Genomic DNA, 22,059 nt, shown 5'->3' with positions numbered 1-22,059 from the left:
GAGAAAAATGTTTTACAATGTTGATTTTCGTATTATGACAATTCTGAACATTTAACATTCTGAACCATTTAAACATCTATGTTATTCAAGATACTTTTTAACATTGTTATTTAACATTCTGAACCATTAAAACATCTATATTATTCAAGATATTTTTTAACATTGTTATTTAACATTCTGAACCATTAAAACATCTATATTATTCAAGATATTTTTTAACATTATTATTTAACATTCTGAACCATTAAAACATCTATGTTATTCAAGATATTTTTTTAATAAACTTTTATGTTTCTATTTATCAATAGATAAAAAATATTATTAATAAAAATATAATTTGGTCTTTTTGTGATGTAGAACTAAGGATCACCGGTTACAGTATACAATATACCAACTTTATGGTATAATTTATGGTAAACCTGGTGTATTAAAAGTTGGTATGCAGTTTAGTTTAGTATTTTTTTTTTTGGACTGACGTAATTATAAATTTATTATTAAGTTATTAATATATTTTCTCTATGAGTTTAATTGGCTTAGCATATTTTTTGTATGACTTATCATGATTAAAGTGTTTTTAATTTGATTTTTTAATGTCGCAAGATAATAGTCCATTATCAAGTGATTGCTGATTTTGATCGAAGACTTTAACTTTTTTTATTTATAAAGTGAGAATGTGTAACCAATGGTTAATAATATAATAAAAACACACAGGCAAAAACATTAAATTAAAATCAAATACATTTGTTTTACGTAAACCGTTAAAACTTTTTTAAAAACTTGTATCATGGTTTCGCCAAAAAAAAAATTGTTTACAGTATCATTTACAGTATATTTTACTGTATACTATACAGTAAACTGTATAGTAAATTTTTAGTATACCATATACTAGTAATCCCTATGTAAAACATCTCATATGGATTTTTTTTGCTGGTTTATTTTATATTTACTTTCTTATATTATAGCATATTTTTGAATTACAAGACAACTTGGTGTTAAACTTAAAATAAATTAAATTTATGCATTGCAGTCATAAGACTAAATAGAGTAAGTTACCTGGTGTGAAATGGCTACAGGGAGACTGCAAATCATTGTGTCACAGAGAGCAAGCAATGTGTTTTAAGATGAATGCAGTAAGTGATGTGTCCAAAGCAATCAAAACATGCACATCAAAAGGAAAACAACAGTGATCTTGATTTAAGCGCAAATAGGTAAAGAAAAAAGTTGTTTTGTGTTGTTATAATAAAGTTTTTGTTTTTCAAAAAATTGAAATAATTCACAGAAAGTTTTTTTTTGTAGATTGAGTAGCATAAGCATGTCAGCGAAGGTAATTTGCTTGTGATGTCATGTATAGATTTTTCATAGACATTTGTTTGTGAATTGTAATTGAGACTGAAAGTTTTAGTTGAAGTTTTAGTATTATTCTTATATTTGTAGTATGTATTGTTTTTTTAATATATACATACATTAGAATGATTCTAAAAACAATTTTTTTTGAAATTGTCTGCTGCCACCCAATAAATGTGTTCTATGTAATAAGTTAATACTAAATTTAAAAAACTTTTAAATAAAAATATTTAGGGGTCGCTCAAGACCCTTAAACATCAGACGGGTCCCTAATATTTTGAAAAAAAAAGTTCTTCAAAAGCATAACATGTTGGGTCTCAAAAGAAGTGAAATTTTATAAAAATTTCAAAAATAGTAAAAAAAGTTTATTGAAACACAAATTAAAAAAGTTTGTTTAAAAAAACTATGAAAATATGTACTTTTTTATTTTTAGTTAAAAAATGGTTGTTTTTAAACCATAAAATTTAAAATAGTAATCTTTATATAAAATGATTAATCATATTTAGACAATTTCAAAAAAAGTTGTTTTTAGAATCACCCTAATATACATATATATATATATATATATATATATATATATATATATATATATATATATATATATATATATATATATATATATATATATATATACATATATATATATATATATATATATACACACACACACATATATATATATATATACATATATATATATATATTCATATATATATATATATATATATATATATGTATATATATATATATATATATATATATATATATATATATATATATATATATATATATATATATATATATATATACATATATATATATATATATATATATATATATATATATATATATATATATATATATATATATATATATATATATATATATATATATATATATATATATATATATATATATAGTTGCATGTTAGATTTTATTGCCATCTTCTAAAAAATTTTTTTTTTTTTTTTGAATTTCCAATTTAGTTTATAAAGGTCATTCCTTTTGAAAAAAATGACTTTTCAATCCTGCCCATATACATATATATATATATATATATATATATTTATATATATATATATATATATATATATATATATATATATATATGTATATATAAATATATATATATGTAAATATATATATATATATTTATATATAACATATATAAATATATATATATATATATATATATATATATATATATATATATATATATATATATATATATGTTGAAAATGTTCGTACTTTTGGTGTGCATTGTCGAGCCCTCTATTACAGCTTAGGGTTTATTAATAGTAATGAGGCAATTGCTTAGACTATTAAATAGTGTACTGAGTACTATCTGTACTTTGAGTCAAGCTCTTTAACAAATTTAAAAATGGTTAAAGTACCAATAACTATTAAGCACAAAAAACTATCCTCATCACCAAGTTCTCTAAACCTATCATTTACTAATATTCGTGGTCTTCAAAGTAATTTGTCCTCTGTTGAGTCTTATCTCTTGCAAAAGTTCACCAGACCTACTTGCTCTTTGTGAGACTAATTTGAGTTCAGCTGTCTCATCTTGTGATAGTGTTGTGGTTATCTTTCTTTACCTTTTAAAGACTCCAATAGTCGCAAGCTTGGCCTGGGCATTTACATTCGTAAGAATTCACCTATTTGTCGGGAAACTAGGTTTGAATCCACCAACTATTCTTTTATGTCCTTTTGTTTAGCACCACTTCACTCTATCACCTTTCTCTTTGTTCTATATCGCTCTCCTTCATCTCAAAACTGAAGGAGAGCGATATACATCTCATCATTTATTTATCTGATATATATACATCAGTTATTATACATCAGTATATATACATCAGTTATTATTGTTAATGTTGGTGACTTTAATGCTGATCACACTGAATGGCTTGGCTCTAGTGTCAGTGACTTTGCAGGTGTTAAGGCATACAACTTTTGTCTTTCTCAATCTTTAACTCAAGTAATGAACTTTCCAACTCTCTTTTCAGACAACCCGAATCATTTATCTTCTCTACTCAACTTATATCATGTTTCTGATCCTAGTCAGTGCTCAGTTTCTCCACATTCACCCTTAGGTACTTCTGATCATGATTTGAGCTCTCTAAAACTATTATCTCATTCTTCTTCATCATCAGAATCCCCCTATCATCGTACCTCTTACAACTACCTTAAAGCTGACTGGGACTCTTTTCCGTGATTTTTTTTGTGATGACCCTTGGGTAGAAATTTTTCATCTTCCTGTTGGTAAATGTGCTTCTTACATAACTTTTGGATTCAGACTGGCATGGAATCTTTTATTCCTTCTCAATGATTCTAAGTCGAGCCTCACTCTTCTCCTTGGTTTACCTCACATTGTGCTGCTGCAATTTCCAATCGAAACCATTACTTTCATATCTATCAGCAAAGCGATTCTCCAGAAAACAAACGTCTGTTTACTACTGCTAGAAACCATTGTAAAAAGGTTTTGTCTAACCCCAAAGCCCACTATTCTCTGGACATGAAATCTCATATTCCATATCAAGAATTAGACTCTCGTGACTTCTGAAGAATCTTTAACAGTATCAATAATAAGGGCAAATTTGTTTTTCACCTCTCTTGTATAGTTCAGACTTTGTCACCTCACCTAAAGACAAAGCTGAATTGTTTGCTAAGAATTTTTCATCAATACCATTTTTTGATTCCACTAGTTGCGCTCTACCTGATATAGCCGTCAAACAAGTTGATCCATCGCTTGACATTCGTATCACTCAGCTTTTGTATCTAAAGTGATTTCCTGCTTAGACTTTTCTTGTGCTCTGGACAACGTATCTGTTATGGTCTTACAGAAGTGTTCTCCAGAGCTGTTGTCTACACTTTCAAAACTATTTAACAAGTGCTTATCATTGTCTTGTTTACCAGCCTGCTGGAAAGTGACATCTATTTTTAAAAATTCATGAGAGCGATCTGACTTGCCCAACTACTGTCCCATTAGTCTTATTCCTATCATAAGCAAGGTTTTTGAATCTTTTATTAACAATACTTAGTTTCTCATCTTGAATCTACTAACTTACTTTCTGATCATCAATATGGATTTCGATCTTGTTGTTCTACAGCTGATTTGCTAACAGTAATAACCAATAGGTTTTATTGTGCATTAGATAAAAGTGAAGAGTATAAGGCTATCGCTCTTTGAAAGCTTTTGATAAAATTTTGGATGCTGGTCTTCTCCATAAGCTTTCTTCGTACAGTGTACCAGGTAACATGTTTAAGATTATTGAATCCTTCCTTACAAATTGTAGTATAAAAGTTGTTTTCGATGGACAGCACTCTTCTTCATATCTTTTTTCTTTTTTTCATTAACGATCTTTCAAATATTCTCACATCTAAGGTGGCATTGTTTGCTGATGATACTATCATTTATTCTTGTCTTGATAAGAAGCCAACACTCTCTGATTGCTTGGAGGGGGCATTTGCGCTTGAAAGGGATCTCACTTCTACTACAGCATGGGGCACACAGTGGCTGGTGAACTTTAATTCAGATAAAACTCAATTTTTTTCAGCTAATTGTTATCGCAATAATTTAGATCTCCCTATATTTATGAATGGTAATGTACTCGATGAGTCATCTATCCTTCACCTTCTCGGATTAACTCTTACTTCAATCTTTCTTGGAAACCATATATCAAATCCATTGCAAAATTAACATCTGCCAAGGTTGAATTTCTTTATCATGCTTGCCACTTTCTTACTCTAGACTGTATTCTTTATCCCTATATACTCAAATCCGTCATTGTATGGAATACTTTCTCTTTTAGACAAGGTGCAAAAATGCATTGTGAACATAGTTGGACCTGCTCTTGCAGCCAACCTTCAACCATTATCACATTGCCGTGATGTTGTTTCTCTTTCTATTTTCTACAAATACTATAATGGGCACTGCTCTAAAGAGTTAGCGTCTCTTGTGCCATCTACTAAAATTTATTCTCCTGTTACTCGTCATTCAATTAAGTCTCATCCTTTTACTGTGACTGTTCCTAAGTGCCTTCATCTTACTTTCCTGATTCATATAATTTGCAATCTTTTAAGTCATCTGTCAATCGTTATCTTGCCCTATAAACTTTATCTTTTCTCTTCCAGTAACTTCCAACTCTAATAGTAGTTGCTTGAAGGCTTGTTGAAAGCGAGATGTTGAAAAAAAAATTATATGTATGTGTCATATAACTGTCAGAAAATTTTAATTAAAGTTATTAATTTTTTTAATTATTTGAAAGTGTAATTTTTGGAACTAATAGTTGGAACTTTTTATTCATCTTTCTCGATTGTAGAATTGGCTTAGATTGGCTTCAGAAGCAGTTTTGATAAAACCTTAAAAAAGGACTGTACATAGTCAAGAACTATATAAAAGACTATATGCAGTAAACTCCTAATAACTGTTACTTAAGCATTCACCATTCAAACCATTTTATCTGTTCTTGTGGTTGTTGATAACTCAAACTTTAGAGGAAAATTAATAAAGTTAGGCTGCCTATTTGCTTGAACCCTTTAGTTACAAGCTTTGCAATAAAATATTTGATAATCAAAGTTTAGTAATGGCTTATAGTAGAAGTTATACTAAGTTAATGTATATTATATCTATTGTTATATATATTTGCATTAGAATATTATGACAGATGTGTTTACATTTTATAATGGCTAATGTTGCTGCAAAGAAACACACAAAATCAATCAAAGAATTGCAATTATTGTATGACTATATGCCCTTTAGTTGTAGTTGTGAAGATATTCGACAAAAGCTCAATACACTCTCAATTTTCATCAATAGAGATTTTTTTGGTCAGTTGAAAGTTTGAATTATTCGGAATTGCTTGTGTAAATATAACACTCAGATAACATGAAGTTTTTATTTTTAAAATTTTTTTTCTTTTATTTTTATTCACAATGTATAGTTGAAAAAATCTATTTATTACTTGTAATCAGTGAGTATTTGATGTATGAAAGAATAAAATAAATAATATTCTAGTTTTAATGATTAAATTATTTGCCATTTATTTGGAATGCTTTTATCCCTAGCATTCTGGGTAGTATAGCTTTTACTGTATATTATTAGTAATATTTCATAAAGGCCTTTATTCTAAGTGTAAGAATTAACACTTAATTGAAAAAATTAACTCATAAGAATATTTTTTGTTGGGCCCTAATAAAAAAAGATTAATATTTAGATTGATGTATAAATATTTATATTTAATGTTTAATTTAATGTTACTATTTAATGTACTTAAAGGTTTTTGAAGATCAATGATTTTTTGTGGTTTTTAAAAAAGCCACACTAAAGTCTGGAAATATAGTTATTTTTATTTTTTTATTTTTTTATTCTCTTTAATGTAATTTTTTTTTAATTTTACTAATAATATTATTTTTATAGTTTTTTTTTTTTTTACTATATGTTTATTTTTTAATGCAAAGCAAAGTGTGCATATTTAATTTAATGCAAAGCAAAGTGTACATTTTTTTTTAATGTGAAGTGTGCAATCATTGACTGATTTATAGGAATAGGTACAGCAAGTGTAAATACATTGGCAGATGGTTTTAGACAGTCTTTTAATGAAAAATAAATTTCTTTTTTAATAGTGTATAGCTCCCTTAGGAGGAGAGAGGTTGCAATTTTTTGAAACTAATATTATTTATATGCTCCAATCAATTTGGTTTTTTAAAAATATTTAAGTTTTTATTTAACATTAATATAAATAGATATAATATAAATAATATAATATAAATAAATGTTTAAACGTATAAATAATAAATGTTTAAATTTGTTTACTTAAAATTGCTTAAACTTAAAAACCTGAAAATTATGCATAATAAAAAAAAAATTCTAAGTAACATGTATTTATAAATTTGCTTAAAATTTTGCAGGAAATTAATAATGGCACATCTTCTTGGAAGTAAAAACTGTATTGATAGTTTATGCAAAGACATTTGTCAGCTTCAAGACGTTATAGCTTATTTCCTTAATATAACTGGTCGATTAGAATTTTCATCATGGAAATACCCCAACAAAAATGCATGTGATATTGATATTAAAGAAATTGCAGAAAACTACTGTTTCTGTGATGATGAAGATGCAAACAGGCTGTCTCATATTATTTTATTTGAAGTAGTCATTGACAGGCATATTTAAATATTTTTTTTTAATATTGTATATTAAATAACTATAGTTTTATAAAGTGATATGTTTAATTTATACTTTTATATATATATATATATATATATATATATATATATATATATATATATATATATATATATATATATATATATATTAAGGGTATGATTAAAAAGCACATTTTTCATTTTTTCGAAAATAGCATAGCGGCAAAAGATAAACATTTACTTGTATTAACCTAAAATAATAATACTTTTTCCAAATCAAAAAAAACTCCCCACCAGTGCAGATGAAAATTTGGTCCTAGCTGTCTAAAAGCGCAAAAAATTTAAGTTTTTGCATTTATAGTAGGGGCAGGGTCACACTTTAAAAAAATTAAAAAAAAAAAGGAGAGTTATTTTTGTAGCTTGATCTATCTTCTTTTAGATGTTGTTTTTTTTTTTGGTAAAAATGATAGGAAGAGTTAGTGTTAACCATTTGCAATCATGTGTATATTTGAGAGGTTGGGGGGCAGGGGCTTTTTACTTTTTTTTTATGTACTTTAAATATAAAACATTTTTGTAGTTGTTTATCATTTGAAACTTTTAGAAACAAAAGTAGACGTAGAAGCAAACTTAATGGTTTTAGCTTATAATTGTTTAAAATTTAAAACAACGGATAAAAAATCTTGGATAAAAACCAAAAAATAGTCTTTCTTTAAATCAAAAATGTGTAATTACAAAAATATTTTATATCTGAAGTACATGAAATAAAAATTAAAATATATATATATATATATATACATATATATATATATATATATATATATATATATATATATATATATATATATATATATATATATAAATATATACATATATATATATATATATATATATATATATATATATATATATATATATATATATATATATATATATATATATATATATATATATATATATATATATATATATATATATATATATATATATATATATATATATATACAAATATCACAGTTATGGTTATTATTATATTATATTTTAAACTAGGGGAAGTTGCACCTTTTCTTTCTCTCAGGCATTTTCATTAATTTTTTGAAGAAAAATTATACATTTAAAGTCATTTTTTTATTTCATAGTAGCTTGATACTAGTTATACCAATTAAGAAATCAAAGTTTGTAAATAAATAGTTAAATAATATATAATAAGTATATGAATGCATCACTTGATTAATGTGATAAATGTCAATAATAATGTTCTTAATAATGTTTTATGTTGTAATGCACAATAAAAACAAGTATGAAAAAGACAAAGATTTAAATTAAAATTGGTTTTAGACATCCAAAGTGAAAGGAAAATTGGAATCCCTCTATATTTAAATATATGTTTAAGATATTTTCAATTTCAGAAGCATCATGCTCTCTAAGAGTTCTCAAAAAATAGAGCAGCTCTAAGAGTTATTCTAAGAATTGCTTTTATTTTTTAAGTTTTTTTAAAAAGATTGAAACTTTTAAAAGATTTTGGAACTCTTTTAAGCTTAACTTAATTGTACAATTAAAAAATATTTTTAATTACAGTTTTGTTTGCTTATATTTAACATTATTTTAAATGTGTTTAATTCAGTCATAGTTAATGTATTTAGAATTGTATTATAAAGTTGCAACATAAAAAAAAAATGTTAAAAAAACAACATTAGAACAAAAAAAAAAAGAGTAGTCTCCATAACCTTGACCCATTTTATTTGGGGAGATAAATTTTATTTGAGGAGATTAATATAAATTAAAAAAAATAATATGTATTTTGTATGTAATATTTGCATTGGATCATAGTTAACTATTAGTTTATTTATGTATTTAAATAATTTCCTTTTTCTCACATGAATATTAATTATATTTGTTTTTTTCAATTTGCAGGTTTTGTTTATTATTACAATGCGTATCTCAATTTTTTGACATGTCCATAACATTAAGTTTACCTTGCGTACGATCACATCTAGAGACATGTACTTTCACATCTACTATTTCTGTAGGTTTGGTTGCTACCCTATTTAAAAAGAAGATTTTACAAGTTCAAGAGTCATACATAAATATGGAAAAAGAAGTAAGTGATGATTATGATGATGAAGATGATGGTTATGATAATGATGGTAATGATGATGATGATGATGATGATGATGATGATGATGATGATGATGATGATGATGATGATGATGATGATGATGATGATGATGATGATGATGATGATGATGATGATGATGATGATGATGATGATGATGATGATGATGATGATAATGATGATGATGATGATGATGATGATAATGATGATGATGATGACAATATTTTAGTTATCAGAACATAATCAATCTCTAATGGACTTACATAACACTGTTCTCCCAGAAATACACAAACAGTTATCATCTTCTGATCAACAAGAAATAAAGAGTTCACATATATTATGGAATAAGAGGCAATCGATTAGCACCCAAACATATGAGACATCATTTTTACCATGTTTTAGCTGCTCGGACATGCAAAATTGTTTGATAAATACTGGGTCAGTTATTATATCCATATGTGAATCACAAGGTTTACCTTCATTGCTTTCAAAATATAAGCGTGCATACAAAAATGAAATGACCAACCTTGACATCAAAAAATGGTGCACTGAGCAAGAGCGTGATTTGAACAAAGTATGCAAACATTTAGAGGATTTACAAGCCAAAATCCTTGTTTTAGATACTGATTTTTTTAAATCAAAAACATTATGTGCGCAATTGCAAGAAAATTTTAATGAAATAACCCAGCAAAAAATAAATTTAGAAAATGAACTCCAAAGACTAAAAAAATTATATGAATCTAAAGCACAGGAATACCTGCTGCAGGAGAATTTACTTAAACAGAATTTTGATCGAATCCAAAAATTAGAAAGTGAACTTGTATTTCACAATGAAAAAGAAAAAGAAAATAAAGTCACAAATGAACATGAAAAAAATTTGGGTAAAATTTTTTTTTTGTTTTATTTTTATTTTTTTATTTTTTACTGTTTTTTGCCTACTTTTGTTTTTCTTTTTTTCTTCCTTCTATTTTTATTTTTTTTTTTTTATTTCCCTTTTTTTTTTTTAATATGAGCTTTCAAGTTGCAAACATGTAAATGTCATTTCAATGCATGCTACATTTTAAGTAATTTGATGAAATTACATGTAGTTAAATACAACTATATCAGAGTAGCAGTAAAAAAAGTAAAGAAAGGAAACTTTTAAATGGTTATAATATTTATTTATATCAGAGTAGCAGTGAAAAAAAAGTAAAGAAAAGAAATTTTAAGTATAAATTAAAAATGAATGGTTTTACAGCCATTTATAATTTTTAGGGGTGTGAAGTTGTAAAAAAAAAGTACCACCTCCGACTCCAATTGTTGAAATTTTCAGAGTATGACTCCAACTCTGATTTCAAAACAAAATTTTTGAAAAATTCTTTGAATTCTATTGGAGTCAGAGTCTCCAATAGTAAAACTTAAGCAACTCAGACTTTGCTACAAATGTCACGACTCCAACTCCACAACTCCGACTCTACAGCCCTGATAATTTTTATTTTATATATATTAGATATGAATAATTTTTATAAAATTAATGAATAACCCAGCTGGCAAGTTAAGTTGTAAATGTGCATTAGAAACTTGTTTGAATACGCATCTTTATGGTATGTTAGCCATTTTATCATGTCAAACACACATTAGTAATGCGCTTCAGATGCGTTTAAAAACGAGTATGCAATACGACATTTACAGAGTATCAAACCCACATTTTAAACTCTTTAAAATGTGGGTTTAACCCTTAGAATATACCAATGTATTATTTACCTTGTATTATAAAAATGTGTCATTTTTTACAATTTATAACTGGTTATACAACTAAAATACACTAAGCAATGTAATATTCGAAAATTACATTGATAGATGGTCAATTGCAATCAATTTATTGAAAGTTTTGACTAGATTCGCATTCAATCGTACATCATAAAGAAGGACGATTTCGAAGAAAAAACAATACTTCAGATGTTTTTTGATAGTTCTTTAAAGTTTAACAAATCTATATCAGAAAAAAGGAAATTAAATTAAAAAAAGAAAAAATTCTTACTTAAAACTGAATGCATTCAATCAATTTAAAGTAAGACACATACCGCATCCCTATAAATTCTATAATTTTCAATTGGGCTAATTTTACCTTTTTGTATTCTTTGTCACTCTTTCTATACACTTTGTCTTGGTCTGTATTCTTATTTCTGTATTCTTTGTTTTTTACCCTCATGAATTATATAATAATTGTAATTTTGGATTACTATTTTTTATCAGCTATATAGTTATATAGCTAATTAGTTATATATCAATTTTTTTTTTTAATTGGGTTAGTACAATATATTTAAACTATTTATAGAAACTACAAAACAATAATAAATTAGTGAAATTAATAGGAATAAATAAATTTATAAAATTGAAAATAAGAGGTAATGATTTATAATTAAAAAAATTCTAAATACATTTTATCTTTACATAGAAAGTATTTATTTATTTTAAAGTTCAAAATTTCTTATTACACATTTTATTATATATTCTGAAGGTTTTGAAAAAAATAAAGCGTTTATTAAATCATTCAGCTACTAGTGAATTATATTTCACATTTCTCCTTGTGTTTTCTTAAGTACTGTGAGTTTTTAAATTAAAATGCAGATGTTAAAGAACAACTATAGTGTTTAAATCATCAACAACATGAAACGTTACATGAACTAAGTTACAAATCTTACATGAAGTATAGATAACATTAATTATGGATAAAAGTGGCAAAAAAGTACTTAACAAATAGCAATAGATAATTTCTGTTATTATCATTTTCTATGTGTAAAATTATTACAGTTACAGCAAATGCAAGAAACAGATTATAACTTCATTTTCTAAAACTTTTCAGAAAAACTTTAGGACATCTAAGTTAGAATGGACCGTTCTATTCCCAGCATTTAAAATCAGTTGCTTCTGAGCAAATCAATATGAATTTTTATTCGAATTTCAAACAAAATGAAGAAATCAATTACATGCTCTAAAGAACAAATTGCAAATGGTAAATGAACAAATCATATCAAAACAATTTATTAGCAAGCATGTGCTGTTCCTATTTTTACGCAATCTGAAAGTATTTGACCTAATTTCAGAATCAGTTAGTAAAATTGCATTATCATTTGTATAAATACTCCTTTTTTGAAAATATTCTGTTACAGAAGTACACCAATCACACCCATTTTTCGATGTGTGACCTGAGAAGCATCTAAAAAAGTCATGTGCTGGAGTGTCACAAATAAAGCAACACAAAGTTTATACTATTTTTTATTAATCACTAACCCATTAATTATTAGATTAATAACTTCTGCAACAAAATCTTGTAAAATAACTTTTATCATAAACACTTGATGGCTTCACATTCTCACTATAAATAGCACTGGAAAAGGACAAGATACAATATTTACTATTGAACAAAAATTTGGCTCCATCTATCGGAGCACTGAATAGGGAGTCCATCAGTATTAACATCAATAGATATAAAGTTAATATCTACTTTAAACCTATGTAAGTCTAAATACCATTACAATTCCTCAATACATTAATATAACGTGGAGTTTTAGTTAATGCTTGAACATCTTTTGGTATGACACATTTTTCAAATTTTCTGGACTGGATTAGAATTAGTTGTATATTGTTTATTGCATCTCTTGTTAAATTGTGCTTAACATTTCAGAATTCAGTGATACTGAATTCTGAAATGTTAAGATATAAATTGATATAAATTTACGGAATTCAGTGATACTGATTCTGAATACAAACACTAGTTTGTATTCAGAATCAGAATCAGAACCCTATTTAATACTCTATTTTGACTATCATTTGATATGTATCCACTTTAGAGATAATTAAATTATTACTACTTGTTTTCTGGTAACAAAAGATCTTCAGGCAACAGTTAATTTAATGAACTTGACAACAAATCAGGACAAACTGTACTATAGATACGTATATTGTATCTATAGCACTGTAATAGATAATATTATTGTATATATGTAATAATAGATATATCTCCAGTACAGTTTGCACTGATATGTTGATATATGTGATAGTGTTTTAGCAAAACGATATTTATCATTCTGCAAAAACATTATTACATATATCAACATATCAGTGCAAACTTTAATTGACTAATTATAGAGGTGTATCTAAAACAACAACAACAGCAGTTTACCAGATAGATTTATTCTATTTATACTTCTGGTTTTGTTTGTGTCTATTACCACATATATTATGTGTTAACAGATATATACCCGGTACAGTTTGCACTGGTGTGTAAATGATAACATCATTTAATAATACTATTATTAAATGCTATATAAAAGCACTATTGCAAATACCATGTACTATTATTAATAGCATATGAGTTGTGATGTAGCTATAGCTGAATGATATCACTTCTTATATCTTAATAGTATATAATATAATTTTATAATATTAATAACATTATATAATATAAAGTTATATTTATGAAAATATAATTGTGAAATGCTTTAGCAGAATGATATACTTTTTAGCGTTCTGCTGAAACATTTTACATATATCACAAAAGCTATATGAAGTTTTAATCTTCATATATCTTGTTGTGTGTATACCTGAATATTCCTGACATATATAATATTAAAAGTTACATAATTTATGTGTCATTAATCAAATGACGAATTTTCACTTAATTTTCTGTTTAATTTAATTTTGATCTAACAATTTTAGTGTACGCATGTGCTCTTCACGCCTAATTTGTTATATGTTTACATTTATGTAATATATATGTTTACAATGAATAAATCTAATAATTAAAAATGGAAAATAAATTTTTTTTACTAAAACCATAAAATGATTCTAACAAAGATTATGAATATTGGAAATTTATATTTAATGTTATATTAAGTATTAAATTAATATCGGAAACTTATATTTCATGAGCAAAACTTTAAATGAATTATTTTTTTAATATAAGCTTACTTTTTACTTACAAACTTTATTGCATATATATATAAATATATATTATAAATGCAAATAATTTTTTTGTAATTAAAACTTGAATTAGTAAAAAGTAAAAATGACAACTGAACTTTAATTGCTTTTAAAAAAATGAATTTTATTTTGTTGGATCCTGACAATTTCATTCTTTATTTTAAAACATTTTTTAAAATAAAAAATATTTTAAAAAAATCAGTTTCTAGAGTAGCTTGATCCAATTTCTATGGTGCATCTATTTTTTTAAGTGCTAAAAGTAGAAACTTTATCTGATGAGTTGGAAAATGTTAGAAAAGAATTGCAAAGTAATGAAATCCACATTCAAGATCTGTTGCATGCAAATCAAGATCTTCAAAAAAGCGCTGATTTAAAGTTGCAAGACTATATTGAAAGAAATACGAGTTTAACTGAGGAGTTAGCTCAGGCTAAAGCGGAAATAAAAGTACTGCTGAAACACGATCAGGTGTTCAAATTATTTCTTATGTTTGTTTTTTTTTGAAAAAAATATGTTTTATAGTATTGACATTTTTATTTATATTTTTTTATTTTTATATAGCATTGTATTTATATATTTTTTATTATATATTATATATTGTATTTATATATTTTTTATTAAAACATTTGTGAATGTAATGCTGTATAAAAGATTTATGTTTAAAGATGTTTTATTTACAATTATTATAGGTGCATTGGATCAACTGTATTGTTTTAAGTTGAATATATCTATAGATATATTTTTGTATTGTTGGTACATCTACTCGCATATACAGTGGGGTGCAGAATTATAACCTCACCTGTATAGAAACCTTAAATCTTTTAAAGTTTGTTGATCAAATTCTATTTGTAGATTATTTTTTTAAAAATAAACAAAATAATTTACATGAATCTATTTATACTTTAATTAACTCAAATTATAAAACTGTTTAAAACCGTGGTGCACAATTATAACCTCATTATCTAAATTGCATCATAAGCCATCAAAAAATAGTAGTAAATTCTGTTTTCAAATTAAATTTATTATATTTTATAATTATAAAATACATTCTAGCGAATGCCAAGAGGAATTACACTCTTTAATGAAGAAAAAGGCAAGATCAAAGCATACAAGTCATTGCGTTTATCAAACAAGGCAATTGCTTGCAAACTGAGAGGCTCACCACATTTGATCAATAATTTTGTTAATGATCCAACAAATTATTGCACAAAGCATCAAAGTGGTAGAAAATTTATACTTACAGCTTGCCAACAGCGACGAATTGTGCATACCAAGAGTAACCGTACAATCTCCATGAGACAAATAGGCGCTGATTTAGTATTGAAATGCTCAAGATGGACGGTGAATCATGGAATTAACAAGTCAGGCGTTCTTAGATATGCAAAAAATGCACATCTCCAGCACTAACTGAAGCACACAAACGCATTCGTCTTTAATAGGCCAAGGACCACATTACTTGGGAAAAAGAATGGCAAAAAATTTTGTGATCCAATTTAAAAAAATTAAATCTTGAAGGTCCAGGTGGCTTCAATTACTACTGGCATGATATAAAAAAGAAAAAATTTTTCAAAAAGAAGGGCTATGGGAGGCTGAGAAGTAATGATTTGGGGTGGGTTCTGTTATTTTGGAAAAACTTTGATTGGCTTTATTATTACTATTTTAAATGCTGAAGGATATAGAAATTTGTTGAATGGTCATTTGAATGATATTTCGCAAAAATTTGGTAACACCAATTTTATTTTCCAGCAAGATAATGCTCCAATTCATAGAGCAAAGTCAAATACCTTATGGTTTACCAGCAAGAAAATTCAATTATTAGTATGGCTAGTGCCTGATTTAAATCCCATTGAAAATGTATGAGACATCTTAGCAAGATGTGTTTATGCAGAAGGGAAACAAAATTCGAATGTCGATGAATTGAAAAAGGCAATTGTACATGTTTGGAAGAACATATCTCTTGCTGACCTTAGAAAACATTCAGAAAGTATGCCAAATCAAATATTTGAAATTATTCAGAATGGCGGCAATTAAACAAAGTATTAATAATAAATTCAAGTTGCAATACAAAGCATTATGGAATTTTGTAGAGTAAAATTGAAATGAGGTTATAATTTTGCTCCATCGTTTTTATAAAATTTTTAAGTCAATTAACGAAATGAAACCAGACTCAGATTACAAATGAAATATTAATCAAGTAAGATGTTAAGCAATTGAATAATTTAAAAATAATTGTTTAATTATTTGTGAGATCTTGAATTTTTGGTGAGGTTATAAATTTTTACCACACTGTATATAAAAAATTGTGCTGTGGAAAGTAGTGCATATGTAAAAAATTGTATTGACTTACATTAAATGCTTGTGTTGTAAAAAACATACAAATGGACTTGTACCGTATATATATTTTATATTGCAGATTTACATATAACAACTGTAACTTGTAAAATAGATTTAAAAACTTGAAATTTGATATCTAAAAGAGCAATTTAAAAAATGTGAAGCATAAATTTTTTTTAAGGGACTTCAAGAGAAACAGTCAAAGTTACTCTGTCGCATTGAAGAGTTAGAAGATAATGTTAAAATTTGTAAAATGCAACTATTGGATTCAGAACAGCATTTAAAAGATGTTACTAATGAAAAGGAGCAATTGAAGATTTTAGCAAAAAACTCTGAAGAAAAGCTCAATGCTTATGAGGTAAGTCTTGAAACTAAAGGCTCACATTGTTGTACATTGTTATGAGGTAAGTCGTAAAACTAAAAGCTTACATTGTTGTACATTATTATAAGGTAAGTCTTGAAACTAAAGGCTTACACTGTTGTACATTATTATAAGGTAAGTCTTGAAACTAAAGGCTTACACTGTTGTATATTGTGTTATCATTTGAATGTTTTGCTGAAAATCTTTTAAAAAAATCTTGTTTTATAGAAAATAAATTATGAAGAATGTCAAAAATCAACTGAGCTGTCGGAAAAAATTAAACTTCTTGTCTGTTACCCTGTTATTGGGTTAGAATTAGAAACAGTTGAAAAAGAGTATCAATCAATTTTGTCAAATCCAAAATACAGAATGCCTGCTAAAGATGACATTGTTTCAGATTTGATAAATCAAATATATGCTAATGAAACACGTGTATTCATATTGAATAATCAAATAGCATCTTTAAAGAATTCATTAACCAAACTTCAATTGGCAAATTCTGAAAATATTACTTTTGTGAGTTGTTAACTACTAATTTATTACTATGTTGTTTTTACAAAGTTTCATATAGGCATAGATTATGTGTTTTATGGTACAGAGGTATGGCATTTAGCATTGATTATGTGTTATATGTTTTATTTGCAGTTAACTCAATTTTTAAAACCTCAAAAAAAAAAATTTTACAATTAAAATGTAAAAAAGAATATAATACATTTTTTGAAATTATAACTTGTTTGTGGTTGAAACTGATTTAGAGTATAATAAGTATGGATATTCAAAATTGAGAAATGTTAAATCAAGGAATGTTTTAGTCAAACGTTTTACGTTTGACTAAATCTTAAGAAAACTAAAATTTGATGATGTTTTAACACTTATTCTAAACAAATTTAACTATAAAATATGATGTAATCATATCTTTACCTTTGCAGATATTCAGTTAATTCACAGGCTTTTAAAGATTTCCCCTATTTTATTAATGTTCAAAATATCAACAGGTTATTGATTCGAAATGTGTTTGGTTGTAAATAATACTATTTGTATTTAGACTCGAGATAGGTCATCCTTTGAAAGGTACTTACTTGATTTTTTTTGTAATACTTTGCGCAATAAATAGGTTTTGTTATTAATGTTTAAATTATTCATTTACTTTTTCTTTTGTATTTATTTATTTTTATTATTTATATTTGTTTGCTTTTATTCTTACGCTAACAGAAAAAGTTAATCAAATTTTTGTCAAACAAATTTTTTTATCTTAGATGACAAACTAAAACATCTTTGCATATAAAAACATTATTGAATATAATTTAAATAATTATCAATATAAAACTGTGATATATCTAAATGCCAATTCTGATATATCGCAGTTTTCTATTCAATAACAACAACAACAAAACACATAGAAATTTATTTATTTAAAATGAATTTATTTATTTTAAATTTATTTAAAATAAGCCAGCGTGCGCTTTGTTGCAAGCTACACATTTTCTTTTATATTGATTTAACAAAATTGTTGGAAATTTTGGTTAGAACATTTTTCTAAATGGCCTCTAGTCTCGAGTCTAGAAATATAGCTATTGCTTTAGGCTATTCATGGATCTTATTCAGACCTTGAATAATTTTTTGTCCATCTAAGCCCTAAATAGACTCCATTAGGTTCAAATAGTGATCAAGCTAGTTAGGACGATAACTCTACTTTGTTTTTTTTCATCCATCCTTTGACTGTTTAAGAACTGGAATTGTTATAACTTGTTTCAATCATTCAGCATGTCTACTGATAATACCATTCTAATACCATTCCAATACCATTCCATTCCATAAAAGCAGTTCTCTAGTGTCTCTATATAGGTGTGTTGGTTGATTCAGTTGATTTTTAAATGTTACACATACCTACTCTGTTAAAATTAAAGTCCAAATACCAACACTCACATCCCCACTATGCAACCTCAGTACATCAAAGCAGTTAACATGCTTTGCAGATTTATATTTTTTTTAAACAAGAACTCTGTTTTTTCTATTAACATTTTCAAGTTACTTTCACTACTGAAAACTACATACATTTCCAAAAACCATCTAATTCTTTTCATACACAATGGGGTAACAACCGACTTGAGGACCCTTGGACAAAAAATTTTTGAGACCTTTAACTTTTTTATGCCTAATTTTGGCTTTAAACAATAACTAACAATTACTTTAAACAGTAACTTTGTGAGTTTTTGTCGACAAACATATCAAAAGCATAACTCTCATGAAACTAAAAATTACGCAAAATTTTGTTTTAAAGTTTTTGATAAAAGTATAACAATATAACACAAGTTCTTGAGATGTTAAGGATGAAAAAATGTTAACAAGTAAGTAACCTGTTTGTATCTCTGGAAACGTGGCTGCAGCTGCAGTTGATGTATTTCAGTGTAAATAATAGAATAAAAAACATTCACTTCAAAAGAATATTTGCTATTTTGAATCCTCTTCTATCTTGTATTATCATGAAATACCTTGTATTATCATGAAATAATCTGGAATTTTTCTTACAAATATTGGCGAATGTGTTAGTGGTGTTTCAGTTTCCTGCTAGTGCCTTTGAAGTTAAAATTTTGCTCTCCCATGAATTACGGGTAAATCGAAGTTCTGCATGGACCGTTTTGAGTAAAATAGTTGTAAAGGAAAATATTTGTTTGCTCTGGAACTCAACAGAGCACAAAGTAATCCTTTCCAAACAACAATAAATACAATGAATTTAAACTTTCTAATAGCATTCCGAAGACCAATAGCGTCATCCCACTCTGTCTTGTTTTGACTCTTCAGACAAATTTTTGTAAGCATTTTAAGAGTATCAACATATCTTTTTTTTTACAGAATGGACTCATCTAGACAAGAAGACCACTTTGTTGGACTAAGTCTTTTTAACTTTAATGCCATTACTTGCTGCGATGAGAAAACCAACTATGAACACCATTTGCGGTAGTGGTGTAGTGGAAGAACGCTTGCTTCATAAGCGAAAGGTTCCGAGTTCGATTCCCACCACGTCCCTGGTAGTACCGCGCTCAACTTGTTTCTCCGCGCAGCGTCCTTGTTGGTCAAGGTTCGTGTTTCGGAGTTATAGAGTTGAGAGAGGGTTATAACCACAAGTAGCCTCCTCATCTGTAGTGGCCTTCTCAGCCTTGGGGAGGTGAATTACAAAAAAATAAATAAATAAATAAAAAAATTTCAAACTGAATCGAAAAAAAGGAGAATATCTGTCACATTGACTTTAACTGCATCATTAATAACCAATTTTAGGTTATGAGAAATTGTCTGTACAGCACAAGTGTAGTATTTATCAAATATCCAAACAGTTTTTGAACTTCTCTTTTTTTTCTACATTAGCGCCATCATAGCTCTGTCTTTGCATCTTCTCTAAGTTTAAGCATTGCATAATCAAAGAAGTTACACATTTACTTGCACACTGCACAAAAGCTGGCTGGTAAATGTGTAATCTTTTCTAAAAGTGGATCAAATTTAGCTTGCATTGAAACCTAAGCTAAAATATTTTCTCCTTCACATTCACCTTCTGACACCTTAGTTGCAGTGTCCTCAAAATATTAGTTAAAATTTTTGTAAGAGTTGGTATAATGTTAATAAACTTTCTCAGAAAATTCGACTGTGATTTCATCTAATTTTTCTAATGTCTATGCCAGATTTTCATCTGGCATAGACAGCAGAAGCAGATATATGGAAGCGTAACTTTTTATGTTGTCTAGTTTTTTCATTTAGATGATGTGATGATCCAGTTTCACCGTCAATCCTACCAATGAAGATTTAAATCACATCAATCAGCAAACAACCAGTAAGGCTTACAATAAGGTCGACCCAGGGTTAAGGAAAAGCCTTTATATTATAGTATTTAATGTTTTGTTAAATACTGGTCGCCCATCTTTATCTCCCAAATAGTCCTATTAATTTAAAAGGTCCATGCTGTAGAATAGTTTCTATCAGGTTGGAGCTATTAATTGTTTTATGAAGGATTTCACAATCAGTTGTAAATTGAGCTGACGAAACAAATGCATTCATTTGTATATCTTTTTAATTTACGTGCTCTCATGTTGTCTTGTTTAGTGAATGTCCTTTTCCTTTATTATTATTTTTTCATTATTGTTTACACAGATACGATTGTATCAACATTTTCCCTTGCGATATGTGTTTCAAAATCAGGAAGAGGAAAATTGTGTTCAGCAACTTGACTGTCTTGAAAGGGTGGGTGTAGAGTTTGTAAAAGAAATTGATCAGGTTGTTTGCATTTTGCTACAGCACCTTCTGCTTTTTTTTTTTTTTCATTTTGCAGCCCCTGGCGGAAATAACCTTTTCATCTAAAATACAGAAAGTTGTTATTGCATCTAAATAAGAGTTTAATGAGCGTGTACATCTACGGCATATGAAATTTTAATTTTAATATTTACACTAGAGCTGTTGACCATAAGGTGTTGAAAATTTCCGGAAAAAAAAATTCTTTCGAACGGATATTGATAATGATAAATTATTTTTTTTTTGTACCGAATCAAGGTGGAACATATAGAAAAAATACTTAGTTTTAAAAAAAAATGGTATGGTAAAAATAAGTCTTTTTAATATGCCATTCGATGCAAAATTTATTCTTTCAGAAAATATATACATTTTGCATAAAATAATTACTAATATTAGGGGCCATCCATAAAGTACGTACGCATCTATGGGGAAAGAAGATTTCCCTAAAACGTACAAACGCGTACAAATGAGGGGGTGTTGAAGACATTTTTATTTTTTTTTAAATATTGAATATCACGT

The 22,059-nt window shown here is 26.8% G+C and overlaps 1 protein-coding gene across 2 annotated transcripts in view; it reads left to right on the top strand.

The window, feature by feature from the left end:
- Positions 1-960: 960 nt before the first annotated feature.
- Positions 961-22,059, top strand: part of LOC100208880 (coiled-coil domain-containing protein 157) — a 24,592-nt gene continuing 3,493 nt past the window's right edge. The window contains exons 1-9 of one of the 2 annotated variants that reach the window (XM_065807326.1): positions 961-1,208; positions 1,297-1,324; positions 7,255-7,509; positions 9,403-9,589; positions 9,834-10,485; positions 14,821-15,035; positions 17,083-17,259; positions 17,491-17,778; positions 18,308-18,333. In XM_065807326.1, coding sequence (XP_065663398.1) covers positions 7,265-7,509; positions 9,403-9,589; positions 9,834-10,485; positions 14,821-15,035; positions 17,083-17,259; positions 17,491-17,778; positions 18,308-18,333 — 1,790 coding nt within the window. In that variant the 5' untranslated portion in view covers positions 961-1,208; positions 1,297-1,324; positions 7,255-7,264. The remainder of the gene's footprint in view (positions 1,209-1,296; positions 1,325-7,254; positions 7,510-9,402; positions 9,590-9,833; positions 10,486-14,820; positions 15,036-17,082; positions 17,260-17,490; positions 17,779-18,307; positions 18,334-22,059) is intronic. The other variant, XM_065807325.1, reaches the window with a different exon arrangement.

Source organism: Hydra vulgaris, chromosome 10 (genome assembly GCF_038396675.1).
Source record: "Hydra vulgaris chromosome 10, alternate assembly HydraT2T_AEP".
NCBI classification, from domain to species: domain Eukaryota; kingdom Metazoa; phylum Cnidaria; class Hydrozoa; order Anthoathecata; family Hydridae; genus Hydra; species Hydra vulgaris.
The sequence above is the reverse complement of the archived record's forward strand: the minus strand, read 5'-3'. Positions and strand labels throughout refer to the sequence as shown.